General features: G+C 37.2%; 1 protein-coding gene across 1 annotated transcript; it reads right to left on the reverse strand.

Moving 5' to 3' along the window:
* LOC109839139 lies at positions 4335-5405 on the reverse strand. The gene is made up of 3 exons (XM_020407567.1): positions 4998-5405; positions 4734-4880; positions 4335-4670 (listed from the first exon to the last, which is right to left on the reverse strand). The coding sequence occupies exons 1-3, from the start codon at positions 5403-5405 to the stop codon at positions 4335-4337; spliced, it is 891 nt and encodes a 296-aa protein (XP_020263156.1).

The raw sequence follows: 16553 nt of genomic DNA on the forward strand, positions 1-16553 counted from the left end.
TCGTCATGCATTGACCTTTGACCTGTCCTACGTCGCCGCATGTAACCTTGACCAAATTGGCATGACCTGTCCGCACCGCCTTCAATTTCTCCTTGCTTTAAAAAAGATTGTCCTTTCTGAATGAGAAGTCATCGCCTTGTGTATCATCAACTATATTTGTGTCGATAAGAATCCTTTCCATCATGGAGTTATCAATCCATTCTTCTCAATGAAGTTCATCGAGCGGCGGATCCTCTAGCACGACATACTCATTGTTAGACTAACATCCGCTAATATACTGGTTGTCCCCTTCATCGTGATCTATCAAACAAATCATGCTATTGATTTGTAAGCAATCCTCTTCATCGTCATCCTCGGATTCGACACTTGCATTATTATCTTCTATCATCACTGTACACGTGAGAAATTACGAGAAACTCGAGAATTGAATCTGTATTATTCTCTCTAACTGACTTAGAAAAAGAATAATTATAATCCTCTCAATATAATTTCTCTCTAATTGACTTAGAAAAAGAAACTATAGTTTTCTTTATCGGTTCCCCGATTTACAAAAGAGGGGAGGATGAAACCCTCAATTTGTTTAAAACTGGGCTCTTTCTTTATGGCGATGAGAGTTTAAATCTTGTATCCCATTGACGATCTGAGCATTTCAACTTTGTGGGGTGTTGGTCTTCTCTCCTTGACTTGATGCCTTGAGAGAACTTACGAGGTAAGTTTATAACTCTAGCCGAGTTTTGAGAATTCTCTGTGAGTGTGTTAAGAACTTGCAAGACAAGTTCGGAATTCTACATGAGTTTTGGGGACTTGCTAGGCAAGTTGAGAAACTCTCTGTAAGAGAGTTAAGAACTCTAGGCGAGTTTGAAAGAAACTTGTTTGAACAAGTTAGAAACTCTTTATGAGAGAGTTGAGAAACTCTAGCCGAGTTTAAATCCCCAAGAAGGGTTGATTTTAGAGAGAAGATGAAACTCAAGAAAACTAACCCAAATGGGTTTAAAGAGCAAGCCAAAAAGCTTCAAGAAAAGCTCCAAGAAAACTCCAAGAAAGCTCCAACAAGCCTCTCTCCTTCCCTTTCTTCTCTCTTTTGATCCCCCTTTTCTCCTCTTTTTCCCCCCAGCCTCTGGCTTGCTGGAGATCCAACCCTATTTATAGGGTTATCATGGAGTAAGGTACCCCATAATAGGATAATTTTCAAAAGTGTTCCAGCATCAAAAATGCAAGGGTCACATTCTGGAGAGAAAAACACGGGTGAACTCTGCATCTGACGACCTCTGTGTTTGAGTTTGGGGGCGAACTCTACGTCTGAGCTTGGGATGAACTCCGTATCTGGTGACCTCTGCGTCTGACGACCTCTACGTTTGGCGAACTTTGCGTCTGAACTTGGGACGAACTCCGTATCTGGTGACCTCTGTGTCTGGTGACCTCCGTGTTTTGCCTTGGAAGTACAGGGTGACCCCTGCGTTGAGCTCCTGGGATGCGAAAAAGGGTCTCCGTGTTTAGATTCGTAGAGATTGTTAATTGTAATCTCTTTCCTTTGACTTTTATGCAGATTGTCATTTTGTAATCTTTACACTTGGCCTTTGTGGAATGTGAGAGTTGTCAATTTGTAACTCTAACACGTTGTTGTGAAAGTCTTTAGATTAAAACTTTCATTGACTGTTTGCGGAGGTCGTCATATTGTAACTTCCGCTTGTTGATGTGAAGGACGTTAGATTGTATCTTTCATCATCTGTATAATCTGTGGAGATCAGCTATCTACAGTGATTTTTAAACAGCCTATAGAACCCCCTCCAAAGTTTTTAAAAGTTCGCGGTTCACTGGAACGAATTTTTGGAATACTTTGGATCATAAAATAATTTTCATGATTTTGCATATAATAGGATTTTTGGCAAACCCTCAGCCATCAACGGATTTAATAAGCCTTTACCGACTACCGTTTAAGTCGGACTAGCATGTGGATTGTCTAAGGCCATTCCATATGTAACGTTGTTCTAAAAGAATAAACTCTCTTAGGTTTAGTGCTATGATATTGAATACATAGACTTTGCCGCTAATTCTTCCTATGTTATGCTTTCATTTGAAACACTGAAAGAAAGTTAGAAGTGCCAGAGGTGTGGTATTAACTTAACATGAATTTTCACTTAGAGTGAAATTCAGAAATTTTCTTCATTATCACAAGGATAACTCTAGAAAATCTTTAATCCGCTAGGGATTCTACAATGAAGACTTGTTATTTCTTTTCGAAATAGACCTAAAAAGTTTGTTGGGGGTTTGACTATTAGAGGTGTGATGTTAACCTAACAGTATTTTATGGGCCTATCGTTCTATTGAAGAGAGTCGATAAACTGTTTTGGTCGTCAGAGGTGTGATGTTAACTTGACGGGTTTGTACTTGTGATTTGAACAAGATTTTGAAGACTTAGCGTCTTATTGAGGAAGATTGCGATTTGAGCAATTTTGAGGACCTATCATCCTATTGAAGAGGATTGATAAGTTAAATATCAGAGTTGTAGTGTTAACATGACAAGAATTTCGTTGTGATTTGAATAACTTTGTGGACCTATCATCTTATTGGAGAAGATTGATAAGTTGACTGTCAGAGGTGTAGTGTTAACATGACAGGAATTTCGTTATGATTTGAACAACTTTGTGGACCTATCATCTTATTGGAGAGGATTGATAAGTTGACTGTCAGAGGTGTAGTGTTAACATGGCAGGAATTTTGTTATGATTTGAACAACTTTGTAGACCTATCATCCTATTGGAGAGGATTGTTATGTTGACTGTTAGAGGTGTAGTGTTAACATGATAGGAATTTTGTTATGATTTGAACAACTTTGTGGACCTATCATCTTATTGAAGAGGATTGATAAGTTGACTGTCAGAGGTGTAGTGTTAACATGACAGGAATTTTATCACCAGAGAAGATTGTCATATTAAATATGAAACAGACTGAAGTTATGCTACATGGGGATGATGATCATCAGAAGTGTAATATTAACTTGACGACGTGAAGGATTTTGTTACTCTTAATCCAGTGAATTCTAATCAACCAACCCCTAGTCTAAGTGAGTTCAGTTTCTCTTTTTAGACTCAGCTGGGGAGGGAGCTAGTCTAAGTGAGTTCAGTTTCTCTTTTTAGACTCAGCTGGGGAGGGAGAAAAAAAGGGGTCCCATGATTCTTTACGGGTAATATTTCTTGAGAAATTTCCCATTGATTAGCATCATGATCCTATCACCTTTTTAATTGATGAGACGGTAGGCTCCATTCGAGTAGACTGACTCCACCACGAAAGGTCCTTCCCATTTGAGATTGAACTTCCCTTTCATCTTGTGGGTCATGACCATTGGTCGTCTGACTGCTAAGTCAAGATTGCCTCTCTTAAAGATCATTTCTTTGACATTTTTGTTGTAGGCTTTGAAGATTCGGGCTTGGTATAACTCGATTTGTTGTTGAGCATGAAGTCGCTTATCATCCAACGCTTCTAGTTCTTGAAGTCGTAGTCAATGACGGTCCTCATTTGTCAACCCGGACGCAAGGGCAACTCTCTAGGATGGGATCTGAATTTTTAAAGGTAGCACAGCCTTGCAACCATACACCAAAGAGAATAGAGTAGCTTTTGTTGGGGTCCTCACCGTTGTACGATAAGCCTATAGACATTTTCCTAGTCGTTCGTTCCAGTCACGTCGGCTTTTGGAGACGAACTTCTTGAGAAGCTTTATGATCGTCTTGTTAAAAGCTTCTGCAAGGCCATTAGCTGGCGGATAATATGCTGTTGACGCAATACTTTGGATTCTAAACTTATTGCAGAATCTCTAAAAACTTTAGCCGACAAATTGGGCTCCATTATCATGAACTATTCGCCTGGGTACGCTAAAGCGATAGACGACATGGTGTTTGATGAATTTGACCACGTCTAAAGCCTTGACTTCTTTCAAAGGAACTGCTTCTGCCCAATTGGAAAAGTAATCGATTACTGCTAAGATAAACTGATGCCCTTTGGATGTTGGAGGGAAAATGGGTCCAACAATATCCATTCCCCACATCTCAAATGGCCAAGACGTAGATGTCGGATGCATATTTCCTGGTGCTTGATGAATGAAATCACCGTGGAATTGGCACGTGTGACATCTTTTAGCATAATTGACGGTGTCAACGATCATTTTAGGCTAGTAATAGCTGAGCCTATGGAGTCGATCCCCTAGTTTAGCTCCGGGTTGATGAACTCCACACATTCCGTCATGAGCTTCCTTGAGGGCTTCTTGTGCCTCTTTTCTGGAAAGGCAGCGAAGCAAAACTCCATCATGCGATTTTCAATACAAAGTTCAAGATGCCGCATCATAATAGAATCGAAGGGCCTTCCGTTTGACGGTTGGTCGCTTCTTTAGAATCATCGAGTAGTATGTCATGCAAGACATAATCGATGAATGAGAATCGCCAATCTCTTTGTTCAAGACAGATGGATGCTTCACAAACAATCTCTGTTGTTGCCTCTTCTGACCAATTTCCTAGAGGGAACCTGGGGTGATACAAATCATGGCCTTCCACGAGTATCTTTGTTTCTACCTTTGGTGGCAATGCCAGTGAAGTTGCTAGCAAAGCTAAGGCATCTGCATAGGCATTATGGGCCCGTGGAACGTGTCCGATAAAGAAGCCCTCAAAATTTTGAGCCAACTTTAGCGCCGCAAAGTGGTATGAGACCAAATCCTTATTACGCACTTCGTATTCTCCTCAAACTTGATTTAGGATGACTTGAGAATCATCGTAGGCTTTAAGGTATTGGATGTTGAGCTCCTCGGGCAGCTGCATTCCTAGTAGCAAAGCATTGTACTCCGCTACATTGTTGGTGCATTGCTCAATTAAGGAAAATCCTCTAGGGATCACCTGACCAGTTGGGGATACGAGTACAACCCCCACACCGGCTGTGATTCTTCCATCACGACTTGCTCTAGATGCACCGTCGAAGAACAATTTCCATACTTACATGACTCCTTGAGTTACATAAGGCTCTGCAACTTCGTCTGGTAAGTCTTCATATAATCTGGAATAATCAGGCACCGGATGGTTAGCTAAGAAATCTGCCAGGGCTTGGCCTTTAATAGCCTTCTGAGGCACGAACTGCATTGAACAGTGTGACAGAAGTATTGCCCATTTTGCAAGGTGGCAATTTATCAAAGAAGGTTTCTCCATGAGAACTATCAAAGGGTTCACTTTGGAGATAACATGAATAGTTTGTCCAACTAAGTAATGCCGCATTTTTTCAATGGCAAAAACCAAGGCAAGGCATTCTTTTTCCACCAGATTATACTGGTGTTCAGCTACAATCATGGTTCTACTGAGGTAGTAGATTGCCTGCTCATGGCCATCATCATTGTTCTGAGCTAATAAAGCTCCAAGAGAATGTTCCATGGCTCTCACATATAACAGGAATGGTTTTCTTGTCACCGGGGGCACTAGAATAGGCGGCTGAGTGAGATATTGCTTGATCTCGTCAAATGCATTTTGGCAGTCTCCATCCCAAACAAAGGATACCCCTTTCTTCATTAACTTGGTGAAGGGCTGGCAGCATCTTGAGAGGTTTGATATGAATCTCCCGATGTAAGTCAATCTGCCCTATAGGCCTCTGAGTTCCTTGATATTCTTCGGAGACTACATTTCTTGGATAGCCCGAACCTTTTCTAGATCAAGGGAAATACCTTTAGAGATGACTATGAACCCAAGGAATTTACCGCTGGATACCCCTAGGACAGATTTGGTGGGGTTCATCTTTAGTTTATGTACTCGCATGATGTCAAACATCATCCTCAAGTTTGAGAGATGGTCACCTTTCTTCTGGCTCGTCACTACGATGTCATCTACGTAGCACTCTACCTTTTTGCGAAGATGTTCATGGAAGATCGTGCTCATGGCACGCTGATAGGTTGCACCAGCATTCTTCAGTCAAAACGGCTTTAATGTATAACAGTACACCCCCAGTGGTGTTCTGAAAGCTGTGTGCTTTTCATCTTTAGGGTGTATTTTGATCTGATTATATCCTGAGAATCTGTCCATAAAATACATTCTCTCATACCCACAAGTATTATCAATCATGACGTCCGTGGTGGGGAGGGGAAACTTATCCTTTCGACATACGACATTTAAGTCACGGAAGTCGATGAAAATCCTGACTTTCCCATTTTTCTTGGTTACGGGGACAATATTAGCGACCCAATCAGGGTGTTGTTCCTCTCTGACGAAGCCTGAATCGATAAGCTTTTTAACTTCTGATTTAATTACTTTCATGACCTCTGGACGGAACCGACGTTGTTGTTGTTTAATGGGTTTCGCATCTGGATCAATGTTGAGACAATGCAGGATACTTTTGGGTCAAGACCAGGCATGTATTCATAGTTCCAGGTGAAGACATCTATATATTCTCAGATCAGAGATATAATGTCCTCTTTCTCGGATGGTGATAAGCTTTCACTTATAAAAATGGGCTTGGGATTAGTTTCATCTCCCATGTTTATCTGGATCACCTTATCTTCCGTGGGTGGCTCGTGTTACTCGAAACGCATATCCCATAATATGTTAAGGCGTTTGATCCAAGGATCGCTGGTCGATTTAATCAACTCCTCGTCATCCTCTTCATCTTCGTCTGAATGACTAGATGAGGTCATATTCACAGACAATCCCTTGAAGACTGCACCAATGCTTACGTCTGAGTCCCATGACAATGTTCCAGATAAGTGGTCTTGGTATAGACATTCATTTTCTGAAGAGAGGGGCATTGAAATGTAGCCTAATCCTCTTCCAGTTTTATGATAATAATCTGGGGGTTTTTCTTATGGAGTGAAAGACCGAATTGAAGCTCGTCTTCCTTTCTAGAAGTTTAATCCTTTCGGGTTATTAACGTCATAACCTATTTTCTTTATCATACTGAGGGACTTGGATCCATAATGATGGAATTGTGGGATCCCGAGGTCTTCCTCTGAACTTCTCTAATCAGGTGGCCCAGGGTTGACTTTCCCAAACTAGATTGGCCTTTGGCCACTCTTCTTAGTTAGGACTATGAAGAAGGCTCTCTTGGCGTCTTCCATCTCTTCGAATGTAGTGAAAGATGATTTGAGCGGTAGGATAAGCGATGCTTTAGCATACAATGCATGCCACGAATTTGTTCTTGCACCTGCATTAGAGGATACATCAGACAAGTAAGCCAAGTTAAAATCTTCATCAATGTACCAATCGCCCTAACTAGATACATCATTGTTGTTGAGCTCATTCTGGATCATTACATTCAAATCTAATTCCCACAGACATTCTTCCTCAAGTTCAGGCTTGGGCTTGTCGTCTACTTCGTTAATGCTATCAGGATCTTCTTTTGGCTGCTCCGGTTTTTGGGAGTCCAGGTAGAAAACTAAATTAGTGTGGTAGTTTTACACACCCTTGAATGGTTGTCCCTGGGCTATCAGGGTTCTGACTTCTTCCTTATCATCGACATACTTCATCACTTGATGGAGGGTAGATGGGATAATACGATTTGCATGAATCCAAGGTCATCCTAACAATAGATTGTAGGACGTGTCCGCATCTATGATGTAGCAGGTCACTTCTGATTTGAGATCCCCGGTTTGACATTTGAGTTTGATCTTGCCCATAGGTCATGTGCTATTAACGTTGAAGCCAAAGATAATGGTCTGTGTTGAGTTCAGCCGGTGTAGAGGAATCCCCAAGAACTGCATAACGCTGTATGGCATAATACTGAGGGTGGATCCTGGGTTGACTTGGACACGGTTGATCTCCGAAGACCTGATATACCCTGTGTAGTATAAGGGTCGGTCATGCTTGTGTTTGATTTGCATGTCTTCATGGGTGAATGATATGCAAGGCAAACTCCTTGTAGCTTGTAAGAACTGTGTGCAAGAAGATCCTTCGGTAGCTTCTCGGATGACAGGCACTTGAGTAATAAAGCTCTTTGTATCCGTTAAAGCTTCAATCAAAGCCCTTCTCGTAGACTTAGACAGTTTCAAAATCTCATAAAGAGTGATCCTGGTAGGGATATTAGCCAGTTGTGCCGTGACATTAAAGCGAAAGGGAGCGCTTGACCCTCCTGCCTCTGGTTAGAGGAGGTTCTTGTTATAACGAACTTCTTTTGGCTTTCCTTTATCAGTTGGCTTCATAGGAATGGAACCCCCAGCCTCCTCGGGTGGCTTTTCTGCTTCTTTGACAGTTTGATCATACCTCTTTAAGTATGTCTTCCCTGACCTGGTGCCTGCTCCCGGGTTTGTTCCTTGCTCAGCCGCCAGGGCACTCTTCTCTTCCTCTGAGTTAGTGAGTGGGGCCAGATGTGCATCATCCTCATTCAGAGATGGGCTAATCATATTGGAAGCTTTAGCCTTGTGTCTCTTCTTCTTCCCTGATACTCTGGTCCACTACTGGTCATCAAGAAGATCAAGATGGACCCACATTATCTCTCCTTTCGGAGTGTTAAGGGGTACCAATCCTTTATCCTTTTGACCATGCGGGTCAATGTTTCTCATGTGTAACTCCCCTTCAGGTAAGGGGTACCAATCCTTTATCCTTTTGACCATGCGGGTCAATGTTTCTCATGTGTAACTCCCCTTCAGGGATAGGAACAACACCATCCGGATGACCATGCGGGTCAATGTTTCTCATGTGTAACTCCCCTTCAGGGATAGGAACAACACCATCCGGAGCTACAACAGGTGGGAAATCACCAAATTGGATCGATATCATGTTAGTAGACACGGCATTCTGTTCTGGCCTCAATTTTAGCACCTCGGCATCAATCAAAGCTTGTAGGATATCCTTAAAGATATAACATCTCTTCGTTGGATGACACAACATTCTATTGTATAGGTAGTAGTTAGGGTTTTCCACCTATCCTGCTTCTTTAGGTTTCTTAACTTCAGGAAGCTTCAACTTGTTTTTCTTCTAAAGTAGCTTGAAAAGAGTGATCACATGATCCTCTTTGAAGGAGTACTAACTTGGATGTTCTCGGCTGGCTCGATGCCTTGCCCTGCTTAGCAGGTGGCGCTCGAGTGTTAGTTTCAGTGGCCAGAATATCTTTTTCCTTGGATCGGGGAGCATTATTCTATTTACAATGGCATTAAGGTGGGCTTCTAATTCCTCCATCTTAGTAGATTGAGGATTTTGCTCATTTTCAGCTTACTCCTTCTCTTCAGAGGAAGAACCTGTGTTGTGGATTTCTTGGTCGGAAGTAGTATTATCAATCATCTTTTTCTTCCCCTTTGATGAAGATGGCCTTTCCTTTTGGAAAGTCTTATGTCTGGGTGGGGAGTTTGCTCTTTGGGATTTAGTTTTGTCTGCGACCAACTGGGCCATCATGTTTCAAAGTTCATTAATGGTTTCTTGTTGTGATCTGAGCATGGCTTGCTGCTCATCAAGTCTCTTTGTGAGATCTTCGGGGCCTCCTACCATATAAGCTGAACTCTCATGTTCTGTAGAGGAGCTAGAGGATTGAGACTCTACGATAGCTGAATGTTCATCGTCAGACTTCATCGCTCTATCTAGTCTTCGGTAGTTAACAGGGAGTATGACTCTTTTCCACATCCGAGTACGTTGAAAAATTCCATCAGATCCGTTACTCATTGAAGGGGAGACTTGGATTGACACCTCCTGTATGTGGCTAGATGAGACGGGTTCTTGATGAATATGGATCTTGAATCTGTGTCGATCTCCTTGAACGCGACGACTCATATTGCGTTTAATATTAGAAATGTGAGGGTCACATTTTAACATTGAAATACAAGGGTCGTGTTGAGGAGAGGAAACTCGGAGTTGATGTTCATGTTAGACCCTAGAGAGGGAGTGATTAGAGTCTTATGCTAATCTAATCCGATTTTATGCTAATTAAGACTAATCCAAATATTATTCTTGCAAGATAGATATACAATATGATATGAACAAGAATATGCAATATGAACAAAGAGATATATCCTAGCAAAGAGGTATATGATGAAATATATGCAAGGATATATAAACTAACACAAGGGTGACATAATTAAACTACAAATGTGATAGGGCAAAATATACAAGAGTAATAAGCAATTGGGGATATAAGATAAATGCATAAGAAAATGCGCCAAAGACAAACTCAAACACACTCAAATGATCACGGAGTTCGGACCTTCCGTCCTACATCTCTGCTCCTCACTCCCGAGGAGAAATCCACTATCACGATCGGGTTTTCTACGCTCACCTGAATAACGTTTACAACCACACTATGTCGGTTTTCAATGCTCACCGATCAACGTCCACTCCTCACACTCGGTTTTCTAGCTAACCGAAAACTTTACAATCTCACAATTATAACAAATAATAAATTTGTTCTCTACAATAGATGAGAACTCAATATAGCTCACTCTCAATTGTTATAACTTCTCACAACCCAAATTATACTATGAATGTAAATACAATAAGCTCAATGGTTGTGTGTGTAAGCAATAAGAAAATAAAATCAATTCTAAACTCAATATAAAAACTAGCTTTAAAGAATGATAATCAAATAACTAAGTAAATGTAAATCTAGAAAAGAGTTTAGAAAACTTCTCAATAGATCAAAAGATTGAAGGAGGATGGTTGGATGCTCAAGCACCAATAGGATCTCCTCAAGCTCTTGTGAAATTGATTTCACAAACCCAAAACTCTCAATTGCTTAAAAGCTTCTTAAACAGTTATTTAAACAAACACTAAACAATTTTAAACCCTTGTTAAACCCTTTTAAAACATTCTCTTGGTGTATCAAATGATAAATACAATAGTGTATATAAAGGGTAGAAGAAAACAACCCCCAAAACATCGGTAACATCGGCAAGTTTCTGTTACTGTACAACGGTAACATCGGCGGTCGACCATGAGAAGAAAAACTATAAAACTGTACGACGGTCAACCGTGACGGTCGACCGCACTATAGCACGATCGACTGTGACGGTCGACCGCACTTTTCCAGATTTTGAGAGATGCTGGAATTTTGCGTATCTAACTTTGTAAAATCAATTAAAAATAGTAAATCTACTCCAAAAATCATGAAATTATTAGGAAAGATTATATACGTGTAGATAACTATGTTAGAAAAGAATTTATGAAATATCACTTCCCAGTTGAGAGAAATAAATTTTTGAACACAGATATACAGTTTCTAAAAAACTGCTAAAAACTCAGTTTTTTAAATTCAATTGAAATAACAAAACAAATCCAAAATTAGTAAACTTTGGGGAAATGTTTGTATATATGAAGATAAACATGTAAACGAAGAAATTTTTCAAATCGTATTTCCTAATTGTGAAAACACATCAGTTTTGTAAAAACATGCACGGACACATGCACGTACATGAACAAAAAAAATTGATTTTTCCAAAAATGAGTTCAAACAACTTGGAAACACTTTAGAATGGATTTGTAGACATTATACGAGATATGAAAATAGTGTGAACAAGTATTTAATCCATAAACACAATATTTTTCTAAATACAATAGAATATGAAACAAACAAAAGTGTATATGAAGATATATATTGTTTCATATCTACATAACTAAACCAAAACAACTTAACCATAAGAAAACAAACATGTATATATATAAATATGTATTTGTTTCATATTTAAACTTGAAAATCAAAACTTATATATAGATATATGACTATATATAAAACCAAATACGTGTATGTGTGTATATGATTGAGCTTAGAATACCAACACACATAATATATAAACCTAAACTAAATTACCCAAGTTTGATCTTGATCTTCAATAAGCTTGACTTAGTACACTTACGAAAGAAGCTTAAACTTATATCTTTAACTTTAATGTATATTACTTCACTCCACTATTCTGCCAACCTCCATTGGATATGATCGTTGAAGCTCTATTCCATCCATCCTCCAACATATTGTTTACCTAGAATAAATATAAAACACAAACACTAGAAAAACAATATTAGATGTAAATTGTTTGTAAATCATCATCAAAATAAGAAGGCCAACAATCTCCCCTTTTTTTATGATGACAAACAATTTACAAAAAAGATATATGCAAGAAAGGAAATGAATATACAAAGTATAATATATCATGCATATAAACAAGAAAGAATATACTCACAATATTTATGAAGTTAGTGTCTCATTATACTAACATAAAAACCATGAATAAGAATAGATTTATGAAATCAAAAGAAGAGGAACATGAGAATCATGAAAAAAGTTTTTAAATAAAAGCAAATCACTCAAATGAAATCATAAATCAAGATTTGAATCCAAAAACAATGTTTGATCAAAAAGAAAATCTTCTTTGTATAACTTGATCAAACCACTCATAGAATACATTATAAAGCATATTTGAATTTTTTTGTGCTATATAATGACTTCAAAAGAACTAATCAAAATAAAATTTTCATAGTTCAAAAATAAGATTACAAAACATACTAGAATCATGAACTATGGAAAAAATCATCTTTAAAAGTATAAAACAAAATCATCATTGATTTTAAAAAATCAAGAGAGGCAACTATATCTAGCTCTTGAGCTCTTGAGCTAGTATCAACCCATATAAATATTTTAGCATCTGGTAAACAAGATTTGGTAATAAACACCCAATAATTCCGGGGGTTTATATAAACACAAACATCTCATTAAAATCGAAGCTAATAATCATGAAAATAAAAGAATTTGATCAATGAAAAAAAATTACTTTCATATTCAAAAGTTTAAAGTATAATTTTTCAAAACCAAGAAAAAAGAAAAATAAAAACACTAAAATTCTTGGTTTAAAATCAAATTTATTTTGGTACCCAAGTATTCTTGGTACCAAAAGATTTTTGGACATGACCCCTATCTTTTAAGCTCAAAGCCCTAGGGTTATGAACCCTCTTGGGCGCATGTGGTGCACTAACCCGGTCAAAACAATATTCATTCAAATGACCCTTTCGATTGTAATATGTGCAATAAAAGAGATCCATTTATTTTTGTGGACCATTAGCTCGTGCACGTGAATCAATTGCAAATAAAGATTTTTCTTTTAAATTATTTTGCAAATGAGAAAAATTATTAAACAAAGGTCTATTTGGAACATATTGCAACTTAGAAGCTTTTTGCATATCATAACAAAATTTTGCAAGATGTCCAAACCTACCACAAACATCATATTTAAAAATATGTGGTCTACTAGAAGCATTTGGCAAACGTGATTTTCTTTTCAAATCAAAATAATATTCGGCTAAATGACCAAAATGACCACAATGATCACATCTATACACATGAGCATGCTTATGATGAACAATGGGTGCATGTGTGTGTACATATGATGAAGAAAATTGATGAGATGCACTAGGAGCATTGACATTTTTATGTTTGTATGCATCATAGCAAAATTTAGCTATATGGCCTTTATGGCCGTAAATAGAGCACTTGTAAACTTTGCTATATATGTGTGCATAATGAATGGATGATGACTTGTTTGTACTATACTTGGCACACATATTCATAAGCTTCTTATGGTTATCAATGCATATTCCCAAAGTTGAATCTAAGATGAAATGCATTTATTCACAAGATTCAAATCTTCATTATTAGGCACATATGCACTTTTATTAGAAGTAGAACATACATAGTCATTTATAAAAGAAACAGTATCATTTTTTATGTTCATAACTTCTAACATGGTATTACTTTTGTCATGAGTCAAGTTAGCAATATCCAATTTCAAATTATTATTTTCTAAATTTAACATATCATTGTTTACTTTAAGAGCATTATTTTCTTGAGTAATGATATCAAATTTGGAAGCTAACTTCTCATGATTTGATTTTAATGCAACATGCTTGCTTTCTAAATCAACAAAATCTTTATGTAATTTGTTATAGGCTTGCAATAATCTTTCACTAGCACAAGCAAGTTCATCATTAGGTAAATCATTAATAGATTCGAACTCGTAAACCTCACTAGGGCTATCACCTAGTGCTCGTGTGCATGAAGCTCCTTTTGAACTTGAAGCGGGATCCTCCAAAGCTTGTCGGATCGCCTCCAAGTCCCCTTGATGTGCTTCAATAAGTTTCCATAAGATGTAAGCACTATCAAAATGAACAAACTTACTAGAAATAGAAGAATCAAGTGCATTAAGCAAATATTCTAACAAAATCTTGTTCATAGTAAATAATCTTTTATCATTTTTACACCACTTGGATTTCTCCAAAGTGAGCACAATATAAGCGTCATCTATAATTTTCCATAAATCAAAATGTTTAGATCTAACAAATAGCTTAAATCTAACACACCATTGGGCTTAAATCAAAAAGCACCAAGCTCTGATACCAATTGTTAGACCCTAGAGGGGGGTGATTAGGGTCTTATACTAATCTAATTCGATTTTATGCCAATTAAAACTAATCAAAATATTATTCTTACAAGATAGATATATAATATGATATGAGCAAGAATATGCAATATGAACAAAGAGATATATCCTAGCAAAGAGGTATATGATGAAATATATGCAAGGATATATAAACTAACACAAGGGTGACATAATCAAACTACAAATGTGATAGGGCAAAATATACAAGAGGAATAAGCAATTGGCGATATAAGATAAATGCATAAGAAAATGCGCCAAAGACAAACTCAAACACACTCAAATGATCACAGAGTTTGGACATTCCGTCCTACGTCTCCGCTCCCCACTCCCAGGGAGAAATCCACTATCACGACCGGGTTTTCTATGCTCACCCGAATAACATTTACATCCACACTATGTCGGTTTTCAACGCTCACCGATCAACGTCCACTCCTCACACTCGGTTTTCTAGCTAACCGAAAACTTTACAATCTCATAATTATAACAAATAATAAATTTGTTCTCTATAATAGATGATAACTCAATATAGCTCACTCTCAATTGTTATAACTCCCCACAACCCAAATAATACTATGAATGTAAATACAATAAGCTCAATGGTTGTGTGTGTAAGCAATGAGAAAATAAAATCAATTCTAAACTCAATATAAAAACTAGCTTTAAAGAATGATAATCAAATAACTAAGCAAATGTAAAGCTAGAAAAGAGTTTAGAAAACTTCTCAATAGATCAAGAGATTGAAGGAGGATGGTTAGATGCTCAAGCACCAATAGGATCTCCTCAAGCTCTTGCAAAATTGATTTCACAAACCCAAAACTCTCAATTACTTAAAAGCTTGTTAAACACTCTTTTAAATAAACACTAAACAAGTTTAAACCCTTGTTAAACTCTTTTAAAATATTCTCTTGGTGTATCAAATGATAAATATAATGGGGTATATATAGGGTAGAAGAAAACAACCCCCAAAAACCACTAAAAGACAAAATTCAGCAAGTTACCGTTACTGTGCAACGGTAACATCGGCGGTCGACCATGATGGTCGACCGTGAGAAGAAAAACTATAAAACTAGTCTCTGGACTGCTGACGGTCGACCGTGATGGTCGACCTCACTGTAGCACTATCGACCGTGGCGGTCGACCGCACTTTTCCAGATTTTGACAGATGCTGAAATTTTACGTATCTAACTTTGTAAAATCAATTAAAAATAGTAAATCAACTCCAAAAATAATGAAATTTTGAGAGATGGTTCTATACATATAGATAAACATGTTAGAGAAATAATTTCTGAAATATCACTTCTCAGTTGAGATAAATAAATGTTTGAACACAGATATAAATTTTCTAAAAAAACTGCTAAAAACTCGGTTTTGTAAATTCAGTTGAAAATAACAAAACAACTCCAAAATTAGTAAAACTTGGGGAAATGTTTGTATATATAAAGATAAACATGTAAACAAAAAAAATTCAAATAGAATTTCCTAATTGTGAAAATACATCAGTTTTGTAAAAACATGCACGGACACATGCACGTACATGAATAAAAAAACTTAATTTTTCCAAAAATGTCTTCAAACAATTTGGAAACACTTTATAATGGATTTGTATACATTATATGAGATATGAAAATAGTATGAACAAGTATTTAATCCATAAACACAATATTTTTCTAAATACAATAGAATATAAAACAAACAAAAGTGTATATGAAGATATATATTGTTTCATATCTACATAACTAAACCAAAACAACTTAACCATATGAAAACAAACATGTATATATATAAATATATATTTGTTTCATATTTAAACATGAAAATCAAAACTTATATATATATGACTATATATAAAACCAAATACGTGTATGTGTGTATATGATTAAGCTTAGAGTACCAACACACATAATATATAAACCTAAACTAAATTACCAAGCTTGATATTTATCTTCAATAAGCTTGACTTGGTACACTTGCGGAAGAAGCTTGAACTTGTATCTCTAACTTGAATGTATATTGCTTCACTCCACTATTTCACCAACCTCCATTGGATATGATCGTTGAAGCTCTATTCCATTCATCCTCCAACATATTGTTTGCCTAGAATAAATATTAAACACAAACACTAGACAAACAATTTTAGATGTAAATTATTTGTAAATCATCATCAAAATAAGAAGGCCAACAGTTCATG

The sequence above is a fragment of the Asparagus officinalis genome, chromosome 4 (assembly GCF_001876935.1).
Source record: "Asparagus officinalis chromosome 4, Aspof.V1, whole genome shotgun sequence".
Lineage (NCBI taxonomy): Eukaryota > Viridiplantae > Streptophyta > Magnoliopsida > Asparagales > Asparagaceae > Asparagus > Asparagus officinalis.

What these genes read in the sequence shown, in the direction of transcription:
- LOC109839139 (XM_020407567.1), bottom strand. Translation starts at nt 5,405, where the DNA reads ATGGAACATTCTCTTGGAGCTTTATTAGCTCAGAACAATGATGATGGC. An exon ending in ACGAAGTTGCAGAGCCTTAT is followed by an intron (nt 4,881 to 4,997) that starts GTAACTCAAGGA and finishes CCAACTGGTCAG; the next exon opens with GTGATCCCTAGAGGATTTTC. An exon ending in CTCAAGTCATCCTAAATCAA is followed by an intron (nt 4,671 to 4,733) that starts GTTTGAGGAGAA and finishes GCGGCGCTAAAG; the next exon opens with TTGGCTCAAAATTTTGAGGG.